This window comes from Haliotis cracherodii, unplaced genomic scaffold (genome assembly GCF_022045235.1).
Source record: "Haliotis cracherodii isolate W230 unplaced genomic scaffold, xgHalCrac1.p SCAF_47, whole genome shotgun sequence".
Lineage (NCBI taxonomy): Eukaryota > Metazoa > Mollusca > Gastropoda > Lepetellida > Haliotidae > Haliotis > Haliotis cracherodii.
This window is the reverse complement of record NW_027266305.1, coordinates 233131-250029: the sequence shown is the minus strand read 5'-3', so window position 1 is coordinate 250029 and position 16899 is coordinate 233131. Positions and strand designations below refer to the sequence as shown.

Sequence of the window (16899 nt, the reverse complement as noted above, 5' to 3'; positions counted from 1 at the left end):
AGAGGCAAGGGGTCAATACTTACACAGGGACACAACTCAGCAAACAAAACACTTCATTATAATCACATGTCCACTCTTATTGTGCAAATACGTTGCGAGCTTAGTAAAATCTAAATATTTTTTACATTTGTATACTTATCCTGCATTACTACGCTTAAGGTGCATTAAGGAGTAAGGAGTAATGCAGGATAAGTAAAAAATTATGATGATTAAAAGAGGACACTGAAATCTTAGTAATCTAGACATGTTCCTGGAAAAACGTTTCAGATTATAGATTATGCGGCTTTGGGGTTACAACTCGCATGAACAGTTTGATATCAGTTATGTATTAAGGGTTCACAATTCCCATAGTATATTAACATATTTAACTATTTCAAATGTGTATGGCTCTGACAACTGAATTCCTGATGAAGAAACTAACTCACAAGGCCAGATTGTAACCCTCGCTATAATCATCCCAAACCAGCAGGGTCTCACAATACATAAACAACCAGTGATTCTCCCTTACATCTGTTTCTTCACATAGTCTTTCAGCACAGCATCATCCACCATGGGGGCACCAAAGTACACCGTCCCAGCATAGGGAGTGAAGTTTCCGTCCGCAAAATATGAATCATCGTACTGGAAATCAGGATCTGCAACAGAAACACACACGTTGCAAGTTTACAGTTGAAAAGTGATGTTTCTAGTGGTCTGCAATTTGTAAGACAACCGAGTTATCTCCCTTTGCTAAAAACATATTCCATGTATATAGTCAATACACATTCTATTGTATTCGAGAGGGAAGGAGTCTTCCTTAGCTTGAGAGGGCTCAGCATATTTTAACTTTGATGTGTCTGTATATTTCACCTTGAGAATTGCAAATACAAATACAGAATATAGGTCCATACACTATTTGAAAAAAGATACAGAATACCTAAATTTTTCCTATGACAATAGTTAATCTGCAATGCCATGACAGAATAACTATAGCAATATTCCTTTGATGAATCCAGAAAGCATACATGCTGGAAGCCCATAAATAATCCTGGGAAAGGTGAACAGGTGGTTGACTCACAAGCAATAGTCCCCAGTTGTATTATGACACATGTTCCTCCAGACGACACAAAAACATCAAATACGGATTTGATAAAACAGGAAAATGTAATCACACACCCGCTATCAAAAATAGACAAGACATTACTAAATCCAAAAAGAATCACCATCGCTAGATGAGCCTCTACCACGCCCGCGTCCTCTGCCCCCAGCGCCTCCTCGGCCACGCCCCCTCCGTCCTCCACGAGAGTAACTTGTGAAGGGGACTCGTCCCTCTGCTGCAGCGTTGGTGATGTCTTCCCGCCAGTTCTTGGACTCTGCAGAGGAAACAGAACAAGTCAAAATGGAATCAGTGACAGAAGCTGTCATTCATGCTGCTGTATTAGCGACAACCTCCCCAAAGACAAACAGGACAACATCTAATCACTTGTAGCCTTTGGCTTTCTTATATTGGAATTCACAAGACTACAGTGTTCACGCTAGCTTGATAAGTGGGGGCCCATGGCTAACATGACGGCAAACACCAGGGCCATGGCTAACATGACAGCAAACACCAGGGCCATGGCTAACATGACGGCAAACACCAGGGCCCATGGCTAACATGACGGCAAACACCAGGGCCATGGCTAACATGACGGCAAACACCAGGCCCATGGCTAACATGACGGCAAACACCAGGGCCCATGGCTAACATGACGGCAAACACCAGGGCCATGGCTAACATGACAGCAAACACCAGGGCCCATGGCTAACATGACGGCAAACACCAGGGCCCATGGCTAACATGACAGCAAACACCAGGGCCATGGCTAACATGACAGCAAACACCAGGGCCATGGCTAACATGACGGCAAACACCAGGGCCATGGCTAACATGACGGCAAACACCAGGGCCATGGCTAACATGACGGCAAACACCAGGGCCCATGGCTAACATGACGGCAAACACCAGGGCCCATGGCTAACATGACAGCAAACACCAGGGCCCATGGCTAACATGACGGCAAACACCAGGGCCCATGGCTAACATGACGGCAAACACCAGGGCCCATGGCTAACATGACAGCAAACACCAGGGCCATGGCTAACATGACGGCAAACACCAGGGCCCATGGCTAACATGACGGCAAACACCAGGGCCCATGGCTAACATGACGGCAAACACCAGGGCCATGGCTAACATGACGGCAAACACCAGGGCCATGGCTAACATGACGGCAAACACCAGGGCCCATGGCTAACATGACGGCAAACACCAGGCCCATGGCTAACATGACGGCAAACACCAGGGCCCATGGCTAACATGACGGCAAACACCAGGGCCATGGCTAACATGACGGCAAACACCAGGGCCAATGGCTAACATGACAGCAAACACCAGGGCCATGGCTAACATGACGGCAAACACCAGGGCCCATGGCTAACATGACGGCAAACACCAGGGCCCATGGCTAACATGACGGCAAACACCAGGGCCCATGGCTAACATGACAGCAAACACCAGGGCCATGGCTAACATGACAGCAAACACCAGGGCCATGGCTAACATGACGGCAAACACCAGGGCCCATGGCTAACATGACGGCAAACACCAGGGCCATGGCTAACATGACGGCAAACACCAGGGCCATGGCTAACATGACAGCAAACACCAGGGCCATGGCTAACATGACGGCAAACACCAGGGCCCATGGCTAACATGACGGCAAACACCAGGGCCATGGCTAACATGACAGCAAACACCAGGGCCCATGGCTAACATGACGGCAAACACCAGGGCCATGGCTAACATGACAGCAAACACCAGGGCCATGGCTAACATGACAGCAAACACCAGGGCCATGGCTAACATGACGGCAAACACCAGGGCCCATGGCTAACATGACGGCAAACACCAGGGCCCATGGCTAACATGACAGCAAACACCAGGGCCATGGCTAACATGACGGCAAACACCAGGGCCCATGGCTAACATGACGGCAAACACCAGGGCCCATGGCTAACATGACGGCAAACACCAGGGCCATGGCTAACATGACAGCAAACACCAGGGCCATGGCTAACATGACAGCAAACACCAGGGCCATGGCTAACATGACGGCAAACACCAGGGCCCATGGCTAACATGACGGCAAACACCAGGGCCATGGCTAACATGACGGCAAACACCAGGGCCCATGGCTAACATGACGGCAAACACCAGGGCCATGGCTAACATGACAGCAAACACCAGGGCCATGGCTAACATGACGGCAAACACCAGGGCCCATGGCTAACATGACGGCAAACACCAGGGCCATGGCTAACATGACAGCAAACACCAGGGCCCATGGCTAACATGACGGCAAACACCAGGGCCATGGCTAACATGACGGCAAACACCAGGGCCCATGGCTAACATGACGGCAAACACCAAGGCCCATGGCTAACATGACGGCAAACACCAGGGCCATGGCTAACATGACAGCAAACACCAGGGCCCATGGCTAACATGACGGCAAACACCAGGGCCGCTCTGACTGGCATAAGGAAAACTACCTCATTACCGAGATCCACATTTATATTGCCAATTGTGACGTATGTTTTGTTTTGTTGTTTGCGGTGTCAAATCAATGATAAGCTGTGCACAAGCATTGCCTATAAAGCATTCATAATGTTCACCTTCAGAAAGTAGGGACAGGAGTACAGTGAAAACAAGGGACTAGAAACAAGTACCTGTAGCAACCGTTCCCCCCCTGTACTTCTTACTAACACTGTTAATACTCTCCTAGACATCTTTCCAGCAAATATTACTCAAAAACTTCCACCAGCTGAACTTGGCTCTAAGCTTAATTTTCAGTACATTTCAGTGTCATCACATGGAATTTATGAGCTGATCATACCGAACCAAACAGAATTTGACAAGACACTGGCTTCGGAGTAGTGGCCTAAGTCGCAGACTGTTACTCCTTATATTATAAACTCTGAAACCTACAATACCAAGTGAAACTTTTCTAGGCAAGTGCATCGGCCTCGTTGACAAGTATCAGACTTATATCCTCATTTATCAGGCTAGCAAGTTTCACCTTCAGTAAAGACATTGCCAGCCTGTCGACAACAAATAAAGTAGTCTCCTGCCTAGCTCACCATCAGCTCGCTTGTCCAACTTGCCGAGTCTGTCTGAAGGTCTCCGGGGGTCTCGCCGGGATGCTGGGGAGTTGGGTCGTCTCCCCTGACTCCGACTTCTGCCTGACCGCCGGCTGGACTTGGGTGGGTCAATCTCGAGGGGAACCCACTTTTGTTTGGAACCTACAGATTTAGATAACAAAACTCATTTCTACATTCGAAAACCCTATCTTAACATGTTGCAAAAGAAGAATGAAAGTCTGCTTTAGAAAGTTGTGAGTATACATGTCCTATTTTAAAACTTAAATTTTTTTTACACTTAAACTTAATTTCATAACCTTTTCATTTAATAAACAGATAATACTTTAAACGTATTTAAAAGATTTAATGCATAAGGCCAGACTTTGGTAAAAGGTGAATAATTTCTGTCCTACACTACACAGATTCTAAACAACTGAAGCTAAAAAGGGCAAATTTCTACTAGTCCTTATGATACCTTAACTATTGGGCAGTTTGGCACGGACTACAGGACCAGTGCCAATTTCTAACACTGCTATGGTTAAGTCACATGCTGAGACTCTCCTGTGCTCTATATGAGGATTTTCCATGACATCAAACCAACATACCTTTGATTGCTTTCTTGCCTTTCGGCGTCCGCTGAGATTCGTCAGAAGCTATGGAGTTCTCCTTATTTTCTTTGGCAGAGTCGTCTCCCCCTGAGTCACTCTGGGATTGACTGTTGTGGTTCTGGGAGGCTGGAGGTGTGGGAGGGGCAGTGGGACCAGATGGTTTGGAAGGCTTCTTTGAATTCTGGGTTTGCTGTGAGAGGAACACATGATGTCAGAACATGAATTACAAGCTTGTACCAAGCGAGTGATTGAGTGAGTGTGGTTTTACACCGCTTTTAGCAATATTCCAGCAATATCATGGCTGGGGAGACATCAGAATGGGCTTCAGACATTGTACCCATGTGGGGAATCGAACCCGGGTCTTCGGCGTGACGAGCCAATAACACTAGAATGTGTTTTTACCCAAAATCATATGTCTTCCCTAAATTTAAATGAATAAATAGTACATAGTATCACATGTTCAGATGAAAATACACTGGTTAACTGTGACATTCTAAGTTTGTTTGTTTGTTGTTTAACGCAGCACTCAGCAATATTCCAGCTATATGACAGCTGTTTGTTTATAATCAAGTCTGGACCAGACAATCCAGTGAATGACATCGTGAGCATCGATGTATGCAGTTGGATTACGATGACATGCATCAACCAAATCAGCGAGCCTGACCACTCGATCCTGTTAGTCTCCTCTTACGACAAGCATAGTCACCTTTTAGGGCAAGCATGGGTTGCTGAAGACCTGTTCTACCCCGGATCTCCACATTCCAAGTACACAGCTGAAGCAACAACATGAGTGCGGCTGACAGCAATATGAACCCAGTGCAGCAGCCTGTACTGACCCCACACCTCAGGTGGATCAGACATCTGTGCCATCGGGGTACAGAGACAGGTCACAGCTGGCAGACGGTCCACCCAGGTGGTCAAGCCCACTGACCACACTCGGCAGCCATTGTCATACACCCTCCCCTACTGAGTGTTTTCTGTCTGATCCCGCTGTCAGCAATATTCCAGCTATATGACGGCGGTCTGCAATTATCAAGTCTGGACCAGACAATCCAGTCATTGACCCATTTACTTGTGATAAAATGACCTGCATCAACCAACTCAATGAGCATGACCACCCGATCCCGTTAGTCGCCTCTAACGGCAAGCATGGGTTGCTGAAGATCTATTCTACCCCCAATCTTGACGGGGACATGACAGCAACTCACCTCAGAGAGTGCCGGCCAGTTGTCGTCACCTAGAGTGGGATCCTGGAAAAAACCCTTGATTACTTTGGCACACAGCATGTCACCATACACTTCATCAATTAACAGTTTTTCATAATTGTTGTTTACATTTCAACATATACTGCAAGACACAAAAATATTGCTCTTTGAAAATATATATGTTAATAGTAAAACTAGTTTGTCGGCAGATAGGCTATCAATAGGCAGCTTTATTTATTGATATGTGACAAACCATGTATACCAGCAGTATTTCTTTATTAAATGACCAACACAATGGCCGATCAAGTACTGAACCAAATTAACAAACTCCTAGCTCTGCTCCACTGCCTAGCTATTTGCAATGATGGACACCATGCAACTGTGACTACAAAGGACCAGTACTATATCCTTGTCAACTACAACCTATACCAGTATTTATTTGTTTGTTTGTTGTTGAACGCCGCACTCAGCAATATTCCAGCTATATGACAGCGGTCTGTAAATAATGGAGTCTGGACCAGACAATCCGGTGATAGACATCATGAGCATCGACCCAGCCATTGGGATACGATGACATGCATCAACCAAGTATAGTCGCCTTTTACGGCAAGCACACTCGCCTTTTACGGCAAGCACACTCGCCTTTTATGGCAAGCACACTCGCCTTTTACGGCAAGCACAGTCACCTTTTACGGCAAGCACAGTCGCCTTTTACAGCAAGCACAGTCGCCTTTTACGGCAAGCAAAGTCGCCTATTACGGCAAGCATGACCTATACTATTAAATAAATGGCAACATCGCCCAAATCATTAGTGCGGCACGATGTCATTACTTCACAAACCTTGGTTTCCGTTTTGACAGGGGCGGACTTTAGGGACCCTTTAGTTTCTGCTGAACTGTTTTCTGCAAACAAAAATAGAAGATTATAACAATAATCAATATTTTGACAATATTTCATACTGATCAACCATGTCAACAGCTACACGAACAATGTCACACCATCTGTCCCAGTGACATAAAATGTCAAATCACCTGCAAACAGCCACAATCACATCCATGCAGTGCTGATCTGATCATGTTTTTTATATGCAATTTGATATTTAGATTGCTGACTAAACAAAACAAGGTCATGACAAATTGTATACATGCTTGATATAGGATATATGTGTAACCAGATAACAGGTCTATTATTCACGACAGATATTTCAGACTATTCACACACCAGTCAGCTCAATTCCATCTAGATCAAAAGTGGGCCATTATCAAGTCAGAGCCACACAAACCAGTGGAGCACACAGAGACAAACAGCCAGGTCACACACTGTAACACTCTCCTCACATCCTCCCAAGGCAAGGGAGTAAACTGACTATAAAAGTCCAGTTTCCACCCTTGCCAAACCAGACTGGAATTCCCAGGCTCAATTGTAGTGCCACCATGGCTGTTACAAGTTGTCCTTTCTATGTCCAATCTATTGATCATTCAGATCTCTCAAACAAAATGGCAGCCCCCAGTCAGGACGATTTGATAGATAATCAAGATCTACACTGTAATATAACAGTTTGTACCCCAAGAAAATCACCAGAAATGGCCTTTACACATTTTATCCATGTGGGGATCGAACCCGGGTCTTCGGCGTGACAAAAGAACGCTGCAACCACTAGGTTACATTTTCATTGACTAAGTTTGTTATCTCCTGTTTGCTTACTTGAAGCAATACAATGTATTTTTTTTACTGAATAAAATAATTTCATGAAAGTAACTTTTACATAGGCTGACCCCTTTCTACAGAATATTTTTTCTGGTCCATGATCTACAGTCATTCATGGTCCATGATAAATTGTGTACAAACATATCTGTTAATATTGTTCTTCATATTACATTTAAATTCTTAGGTTGGTTGGTTATTTGACAAAGTTACGAAATTCACAATCTCTATAAGAAAACTAACAAGCATGTCACCAGGTCAGGTCAAAGTAACCCCCACCACTCAGTATGAACACACACAACTATATTTATCTAATGAATACAAGCAGAAAATCACACCTCTGATACAAACGACATTAACATTTGGCACAACTCTCGTGAAAAAAGAGCAAGTAATTGCAATTATAGTAAACTACACACGTCAGTAAACAGCAAGCACTGGCTCCATTTTTAAGAAAGCTCTTTTGAGATCAACCATCACATGCTCAACATTCCTACTAAACATAGCCCTTATCACGCTGAGATACTTTGTCAAAATCTCAGTTTCAATCGGTTGTGGATTCATCTCCGAGTGAACACAAAAATTAGATCCCTCTGGCCATGAAAATGTTCTTAAACTTGAATCCATGCTGCCTCAGTGACCTACTATCGATAATTCATGACTTGACAAGAATCATTAAGTTTGTTTGCTTGTTTAACGCAGTACTCAGCAATAATTCCAGCTATATCACAGCGGTCTGTAAATAATCAAGCCTGGACCAGACAATCTAGTGATTTACATCATATGCATCAACCTTCGCAATTGGGTTTGATGGTATGCATCAACCAAATCTGTGAGCCAGACCACCGGATCCTATTAATCGCCTCTTATGACAAGCATAGTTGCCTTTTACTGCAAGCATGGTTTGCTGAAGACCTATTCTACACCGGATCTTTACGGGTCTCACAGCATCATTAAAGAACCGTAGGACGATGCCAACAAATTGTAAACCATGAGCACAATGTGTCCACAATGACCTGAAACAAGGCTACCCTTACAGCAACCACAACTCCCTTGTTCTCTCCCAACATTAATGCAGCAAGGCCTCAGGGCAGTGGACTGCTATCTTTTACAGTCATTACCCACAATCAATGGTAAATACATCAATAGTAGTTAACCTTAGAACAGATGGGGCAGAACAGATTTTATGACAGCACTGAAAACATATACACAACAGTGTCCTACTTTTCTCTTTGTATTGCTTGATGGCTGAAGAGTGGGCTAATAAATTCAAGCAGGTGTTAAGTAATTTCTTTTGAATCGATTGTAATATACCTTCAAATTACAAGAAGTATTTCAAGTCGTGAAATTAGTCTTTTACAACAAAAGCAGTTAAACCATCATAAAAAGAAATTAATTCTGACTTGCATGCCTATGGCTAGAACAATTTTCAAAGATCTAGTCACATGTAGTAGGCCAGTGACCATGTGATCAAGTTCACTGTCACCATGGTAACAGAAAATTGGATTTACCTACCATGGTAGACAGTTAAGTCCTCGAAATATAGTGGAAAAGGGCTAAACAAACATAACTCTACAAGGGAATCCTACAGTATGAATAACCCCTAATTTCAGGTGAGAGTGGGTGGAGAATAGGCTGGGCCAGTTCAGATGGGGATGAGGAGTGATTAGAATGAGGGCCAATGTTTTAACAAGTATGTCCTGGGGTCTGTAAGATAGGCTACCACCATGCTTAAAGACCTACAATAATTGCCAGTATTTCTACTTCAAATTATTCATATTAGCTATACTTATACATACCAGGAATTATTTCCATCGAAACAAAACTCTGACTCTAGTCCAACAGAACATTTGTATTAATCATGTTAATTGCTTTTGACTGATGTTTTATGCTGCAGTCAACAATGATAATAATAATAAAAAAATTATAGATATGAACCAAAATATATATTACTTGTAAGAAGTACAACCATGTAAATCACACCTACGTTTGCCATGGTTACTGGTGGTTGGTGTAGATCAATACCTCCATTTTATCCAGTTCTACTTGTTCTAGTCTATGTGTGCATGGGAAAATGTGTTAACTTCAGTTGATAGGCTTCAGCAGCTGCCTGGACTGATTGCAACTTTTGTTTAATTGTCAATACAGCTGCCATGTTTATGATGCACAGCAGGGAATACTCTGCGTTGCTGAACAGGATTAATAGTTGCAGATATTGCATAATTTGTGCCACTCATATTCAGATTCAGAAATCTTCCTAAACATTAAATGCACAGAAACACATACTTTATTCTGGGACTGGCTTATCCAAATATTTGACACATTTTGAAAGTAAATGTTTCAGAAGTGAAGAAACCGACAATGGCAGATTTATTGCGAGTTATGACGCACGCATGCACAGTCCTCCTGCCACCAGACCTAGAGTGGTTGGTGAATGAATGAGGTTCAACCAACCGTCTGCCACATTCCTGCATCCTGACACCAGACCTAGAGTGGTTGGTGAATGAATGAGGTTCAACCAACCGTCTGCCACATTCCTGCATCTTGACACCAGACCTAGAGTGGTTGGTGAATGAATGAGGTTCAACCAACTGTCTGCCACATTCCTGCATCCTGACACCAGACCTAGTGTGGTTGGTGAATGAATGAGGTTCAACCAACCGTCTGCCACATTCCTGCATCCTGACACCAGACCTAGAGTGGTTGGTGAATGAATGAGGTTCAACCAACCGTCTGCCACATTCCTGCATCCTGACACCAGACCTAGAGTGGTTGGTGAATGAATGAGGTTCAACCGACCGGCTGCCACATTCCTGCATCCTGCCACCAATCAGTGGATTTGAATCAGGTCTGTCGGGAGTGACTGAATGTTATTTTATGCCTGTCATCAACATTAGATTCGTACCTAACCTTCGCTGCCTGTAAGTAATCTGGGCCATGATAGCATGACCAACGCTCCCTGTCATCAACGCATTCTGTCCCGAAATAATAATTGCATGTCCAGTAAACTATGTTTATAACAAACATGCTTATAAGGAATTGGCAGATATAACGAACTGCTTTTTGGGTCCCTGCCATTTGCTGTCTCATATGCAGTATATATGTTTATAACAAACTACGGAACTAAAATTAGTGGTTCCTTTGAGCATGTTATAACTGTAGTCCACTGTACTATAATCAGGCCACGCCTGCAGCAGTAGAAATTGGCACTAGTCCCGTAGTCCTTGCCAAACTGCCGAATTGTTAGGTATCATAAGGACTAGTAGAAATTTGCCATTTTTTAAGGGTTTTGTTATATGTTATCATTATATGGACTAGTGGACTAAAACTGTTAGTTTCTGCCAGTGCGCCTGTGCCAAAACTATACGAGCCCAAAAACAATTTTGGCCTTATTTTCAGAAGATTTTATTCTAAGCATATGCTAGCATGACAAGCATAACCTAAACTGAAGAAATGTTACTTGACTAGGGTCTTGGATGAGTGTATATGTTACTTGACTTGGGTCTTGGACGAGCGTATATGTTACTTGACTTGGGTCTTGGAGAGTGTATACGTTACTTGACTAGGGTCTTGGACGAGCGTATATGTTACTTGACTTGGGTCTTGGACGAGTGTATACGTTACTTGACTAGGGTCTTGGATGAGTGTATATGTTACTTGACTAGGGTCTTGGACGAGCGTATATGTTATTTGACTTGGGTCTTGGACGAGTGTATACGTTACTTGACTAGGGTCTTGGACGAGTGTATATGTTACTTGACTAGGGTCTTGGGCGAGTGTATATGTTACTTGACTAGGGTCTTGGATGAGTGTATATGTTACTTGACTAGGGTCTTGGACGAGCGTATATGTTACTTGACTTGGGTCTTGGAGAGTGTATACGTTACTTGACTAGGGTCTTGGACGAGCGTATATGTTACTTGACTTGGGTCTTGGACGAGTGTATACGTTACTTGACTAGGGTCTTGGACGAGTGTATACGTTACTTGACTAGGGTCTTGGACGAGCGTATATGTTACTTGACTTTGGTCTTGGATGAGTGTATACGTTACTTGACTAGGGTCTTGGATGAGTGTATATGTTACTTGACTAGGGTCTTGGATGAGTGTATATGTTAATTGACTAGGGTCTTGGACGAGTGTATATGTTACTTGACTTGGGTCTTGGATGAGTGTATATGTTACTTGACTAGGGTCTTGGATGAGTGTATATGTTACTTGACTAGGGTCTTGGATGAGTGTATATGTTACTTGACTAGGGTCTTGGAGAGTGTATACGTTACTTGACTAGGGTCTTGGACGAGCGTATATGTTACTTGACTTGGGTCTTGGACGAGTGTATACGTTACTTGACTAGGGTCTTGGATGAGTGTATATGTTACTTGACTTGGGTCTTGAGCGAGTGTATATGTTACTTGACTAGGGTCTTGGATGAGTGTATATGTTACTTGACTAGGGTCTTGGACGAGCGTATATGTTACTTGACTTGGGTCTTGGAGAGTGTATACGTTACTTGACTAGGGTCTTGGACGAGTGTATACGTTACTTGACTAGGGTCTTGGATGAGTGTATATGTTACTTGACTAGGGTCTTGGATGAGTGTATATGTTAATTGACTAGGGTCTTGGACGAGTGTATATGTTACTTGACTTGGGTCTTGGATGAGTGTATATGTTACTTGACTAGGGTCTTGGATGAGTGTATATGTTACTTGACTAGGGTCTTGGATGAGTGTATATGTTACTTGACTAGGGTCTTGGATGAGTGTATATGTTAATTGACCAGGGTCTTGGACGAGTGTATATGTTACTTGACTTTGGTCTTGGATGAGTGTATATGTTACTTGACTAGGGTCTTGGATGAGTGTATATGTTACTTGACTAGGGTCTTGGATGAGTGTATATGTTAATTGACTAGGGTCTTGGATGAGTGTATATGTTACTTGACTTTGGTCTTGGATGAGTGTATATGTTACTTGACTAGGGTCTTGGACGAGTGTATATGTTACTTGACTTGGGTCTTGGACGAGTGTATATGTTACTTGACTTGGGTCTTGGACGAGTGTATATGTTACTTGACTAAGGTCATGGACGAGTGTATAAGGTCACAAAATGAAGTCACTAGCCATAAAAACCTTCCGCTACCTTTGACAGCTGTTTTGGACCCAATGATAATGGCTGATTCACACAATCTATCCACAAATATAAAATTAAGGAATGAAAGTCAAGCTAGCGTTAGAAATTGACACTTATCCTATAGTCCTTGCCAAACTGCCCAATAGTTAAGGTATCATAAGGACTAGAAGAAATTTGCCATTTTTAAGGGTTTTGCTACATGTTATCATTATAAGGACTAATGCACTAAAACTGTTAGTTTCTATCGCTGCAAATGGTCCTTGAAATAAACAAAAAGATTTTCAGTAAGCTTTATCTGAAATATTACATCAAAGAAACTCAAGGATGCTTTACCTTGAACACTGAAATCCATCAATAATTGTCGCTGTTCAACATGAACAATGTCTGACCTGTGAGTGACCTTTGACCTTAATGACACTGACCTATAGACTACTGAACCTGGGCCATGTGCGCATCTTCACTATTTAAATTAACATCAATCACTAAGGTTGGCTGCCTTGGTATCTGAACCTATTCTAGGGACCACTAAATCTTTTATTTTTAACATAAGTGTCATGGCAAGGTCCCCTTGACTGATGACTAATGCTGAACACTGCAACCTTCATACCAAAGAATGTCCAAGAAGAAACTTGCTTCCTAGACAACGGTACATGGATCCATACCGAAACACTGTCTTTACAGTAAATAAAGAAGTTGTTATCCATAAATTGTGCCTACTTTGTGAACTTCATTCAATCTACATCAAACATCACCTGTGAAGATTTTGGGTTTAAACTGATCTTCAACAAACCCATGCTTGTTGGATGGTTGATGCATGTCATCGTATCCCGATAGATCGATGCGCATGATGTCTATCACTGGATTGTCTGGTCCAGACTATTTACGGATCGCCATAATATAGCTAGTACATCAAACAAACATCAAATATGGTGAAGATATCACCCAAAAACAAATATTACTAAAGTTATCATGGGAAATTTTAGCCAGATCATGTGACCCTTGACATACAATCGTCACGTGACTGAGTATTGAACATAACCTATCTTCTCCCATGCACAGATCAATACCCATCAGATTCATCAGGAGCCATGGTCCAGAAAAGAAACATGACGACAGATGGGGTACCTTCTGGAAGAAGTAGGTCAGTCCAGTCAGCAGTCCAACACAAACAGCCCCCACCTGTGTCACCTCGCTCTGCTGACTCAATGGGAGAACACACATCAGTGAACCATTAACCCACAATTCAACTACCTATCCTGCATGCATCATGTATACAAAGAGGAGGCTAATAGCCTCAGCAGCATCAATGATGTTTTAGCAGAAACAAACACTTGAAGTCCACTAGTCCTCATATTGCTAACAAAGCAAAACCCTTAAAGGGCAAATTTCTACTAGTCCTTATGATACTTTAACTAACGGGCAGTTTGGCGAGGACTACAAGACTAGTGCCAATTTCTAATGCTGTCTCTGTTCCTAGGGGGAAGTGTTCTGCAGGACCGTAACTATGATTGGTGGAGAGCCATTCCCCAGGAGGAAGTGTTCTGCATGACTAACTATGCTTGGTGGAGAGCCATTCCCCAGGAGGAAGTGTTCTGCAGGACTGTAACTATGATTGGTGGAGAGCCATTCCCCAGGAGGAAGTGTTCTGCAGGACCGTAACTATGCTTGGTGGAGAGCCATTCCCCAGGAGGAAGTGTTCTGCATGACTGTAACTATGCTTGGTGGAGAGCCATTCCCCAGGAGGAAGTGTTCTGCAGGACCGTAACTATGCTTGGTGGAGAGCCATTCCCCAGGAGGAAGTGTTCTGCATGACTGTAACTATGCTTGGTGGAGAGCCATTCCCCAGGAGGAAGTGTTCTGCAGGACCGTAACTATGATTGGTGGAGAGCCATTCCCCAGGAGGAAGTGTTCTGCAGGACCGTAACTATGCTTGGTGGAGAGCTATTCCCCAGGAGGAAGTGTTCTGCATGACTGTAACTATGCTTGGTGGAGAGCCATTCCCCAGGAGGAAGTGTTCTGCAGGACCGTAACTATGATTGGTGGAGAGCCATTCCCCAGGAGGAAGTGTTCTGCATGACTGTAACTATGCTTGGTGGAGAGCCATTCCCCAGGAGGAGGTGTTCTGCATGACTGTAACTATGATTGGTGGAGAGCCATTCCCCAGGAGGAAGTGTTCTGCATGACTGTAACTATGCTTGGTGGAGAGCCATTCCCCAGGAGGAAGTGTTCTGCATGACTAACTATGCTTGGTGGAGAGCCATTCCCCAGGAGGAAGTGTTCTGCATGACTGTAACTATGCTTGGTGGAGAGCCATTCCCCAGGAGGAAGTGTTCTGCATGACTGTAACTATGATTGGTGGAGAGCCATTCCCCAGGAGGAAGTGTTCTGCAGGACCGTAACTATGCTTGGTGGAGAGCTATTCCCCAGGAGGAAGTGTTCTGCATGACTGTAACTATGCTTGGTGGAGAGCCATTCCCCAGGAGGAAGTGTTCTGCAGGACCGTAACTATGCTTGGTGGAGAGCCATTCCCCAGGAGGAAGTGTTCTGCATGACTGTAACTATGCTTGGTGGAGAGCCATTCCCCAGGAGGAGGTGTTCTGCATGACTGTAACTATGATTGGTGGAGAGCCATTCCCCAGGAGGAAGTGTTCTGCATGACTGTAACTATGCTTGGTGGAGAGCCATTCCCCAGGAGGAAGTGTTCTGCATGACTGTAACTATGCTTGGTGGAGAGCCATTCCCCAGGAGGAAGTGTTCTGCAGGACCGTAACTATGCTTGGTGGAGAGCCATTCCCCAGGAGGAAGTGTTCTGCAGGACTGTAACTATGATTGGTGGAGAGCCATTCCCCAGGAGGAAGTGTTCTGCATGACTGTAACTATGCTTGGTGGAGAGCCATTCCCCAGGAGGAAGTGTTCTGCATGATTGTAACTATGATTGGTGGAGAGCCATTCCCCAGGAGGAAGTGTTCTGCAGGACCGTAACTATGCTTGGTGGAGAGCCATTCCCCAGGAGGAAGTGTTCTGCCTGACTGTAACTATGATTGGTGGAGAGCCATTCCCCAGGAGGAAGTGTTCTGCCTGACTGTAACTATGATTGGTGGAGAGCCATTCCCCAGGAGGAAGTGTTCTGCATGACTGTAACTTTGCTGGTACAGAGCCATTCCTCTCACAAATGGAAGTCTCAAATAAAAGCTAGGAGACAAACCTTTGGCTTTTTAATATAAGTTTTAGGTGTGAAGTTACCACAATATACAGTTTTTCCATTGGACAACAGCGTCTGGTAACATGATACCTAACTGACGTTCAAAAGCAGATGAATGACACAATTTTATGTGAAGTTTTTCACAAAACTTTGTATCGACTCAATACTTGTCTAGACTAGTTACAGTCTACAGCAATCTATGAATTACCTCAGCACAGATTTGACAGCCAATTGAGCAATGATGAGTGAGTGAGTGAGTGAGTGGATTGAGTTGGGTTTAACGCCGCTTTTAACAGTACTACAGTTATATCGCGGCGTGTCAGATTAATGTGGGAGGAAAGCCCGAAGTGATGCAGGTCTCAGACTTTTACCACTTCGGTGAAACCCACGAGCACGGGTATGGTGCTGACAAACCTAGAAACATAATTGGGGCAAAACAGGATTTGAACACACAATCATAGGTTTCTGGCGTGCCCAAGGGACGCAACTCTGCACAGCGAATCACGGTGCCTTAGACGAGTGGGCCACCTGTGCCTCCACGAGTACCCCCACGAGTACAATGAAGAGATATGCTAATGGCAGTGTTCACAGGACTTCACATAGGACTTCAGTTGTTGTTGCTGCAATACGCCACATCTGATCAAGATGCCATGTAAAACATTTTTATATGTTTTTTAAAAAAAATGATTGAAATAGAAACGAAAAGTTCGGCAATCTTTATGGATGATCCGGGCGGTGCCTGAGAATTACTGACTGTTATTTGTTTTAGCCTTAATGCTGATAGGGTCCAGTCCCCACAGGTTCAGTCTCACTGGGAGTCCTATCCACAGAATTCACCCTCAATACATGGGCATGGCTGAAGTTTTTGGCGAGTTGGATGGCAGG

The 16899-nt window shown here is 43.9% G+C and overlaps 1 protein-coding gene across 1 annotated transcript in view; it reads right to left on the bottom strand.

The window, feature by feature from the left end:
- Positions 1-16899, bottom strand: part of LOC139441879 (la-related protein 1B-like) — a 55813-nt gene that overhangs the window by 22557 nt on the left and 16357 nt on the right. The window contains exons 2-7 of the mRNA XM_071222626.1: positions 6815-6876; positions 5978-6019; positions 4767-4959; positions 4162-4323; positions 1203-1352; positions 509-635 (exon numbers count right to left, since the gene is read on the bottom strand). Coding sequence (XP_071078727.1) covers positions 509-635; positions 1203-1352; positions 4162-4323; positions 4767-4959; positions 5978-6019; positions 6815-6876 — 736 coding nt within the window. The remainder of the gene's footprint in view (positions 1-508; positions 636-1202; positions 1353-4161; positions 4324-4766; positions 4960-5977; positions 6020-6814; positions 6877-16899) is intronic.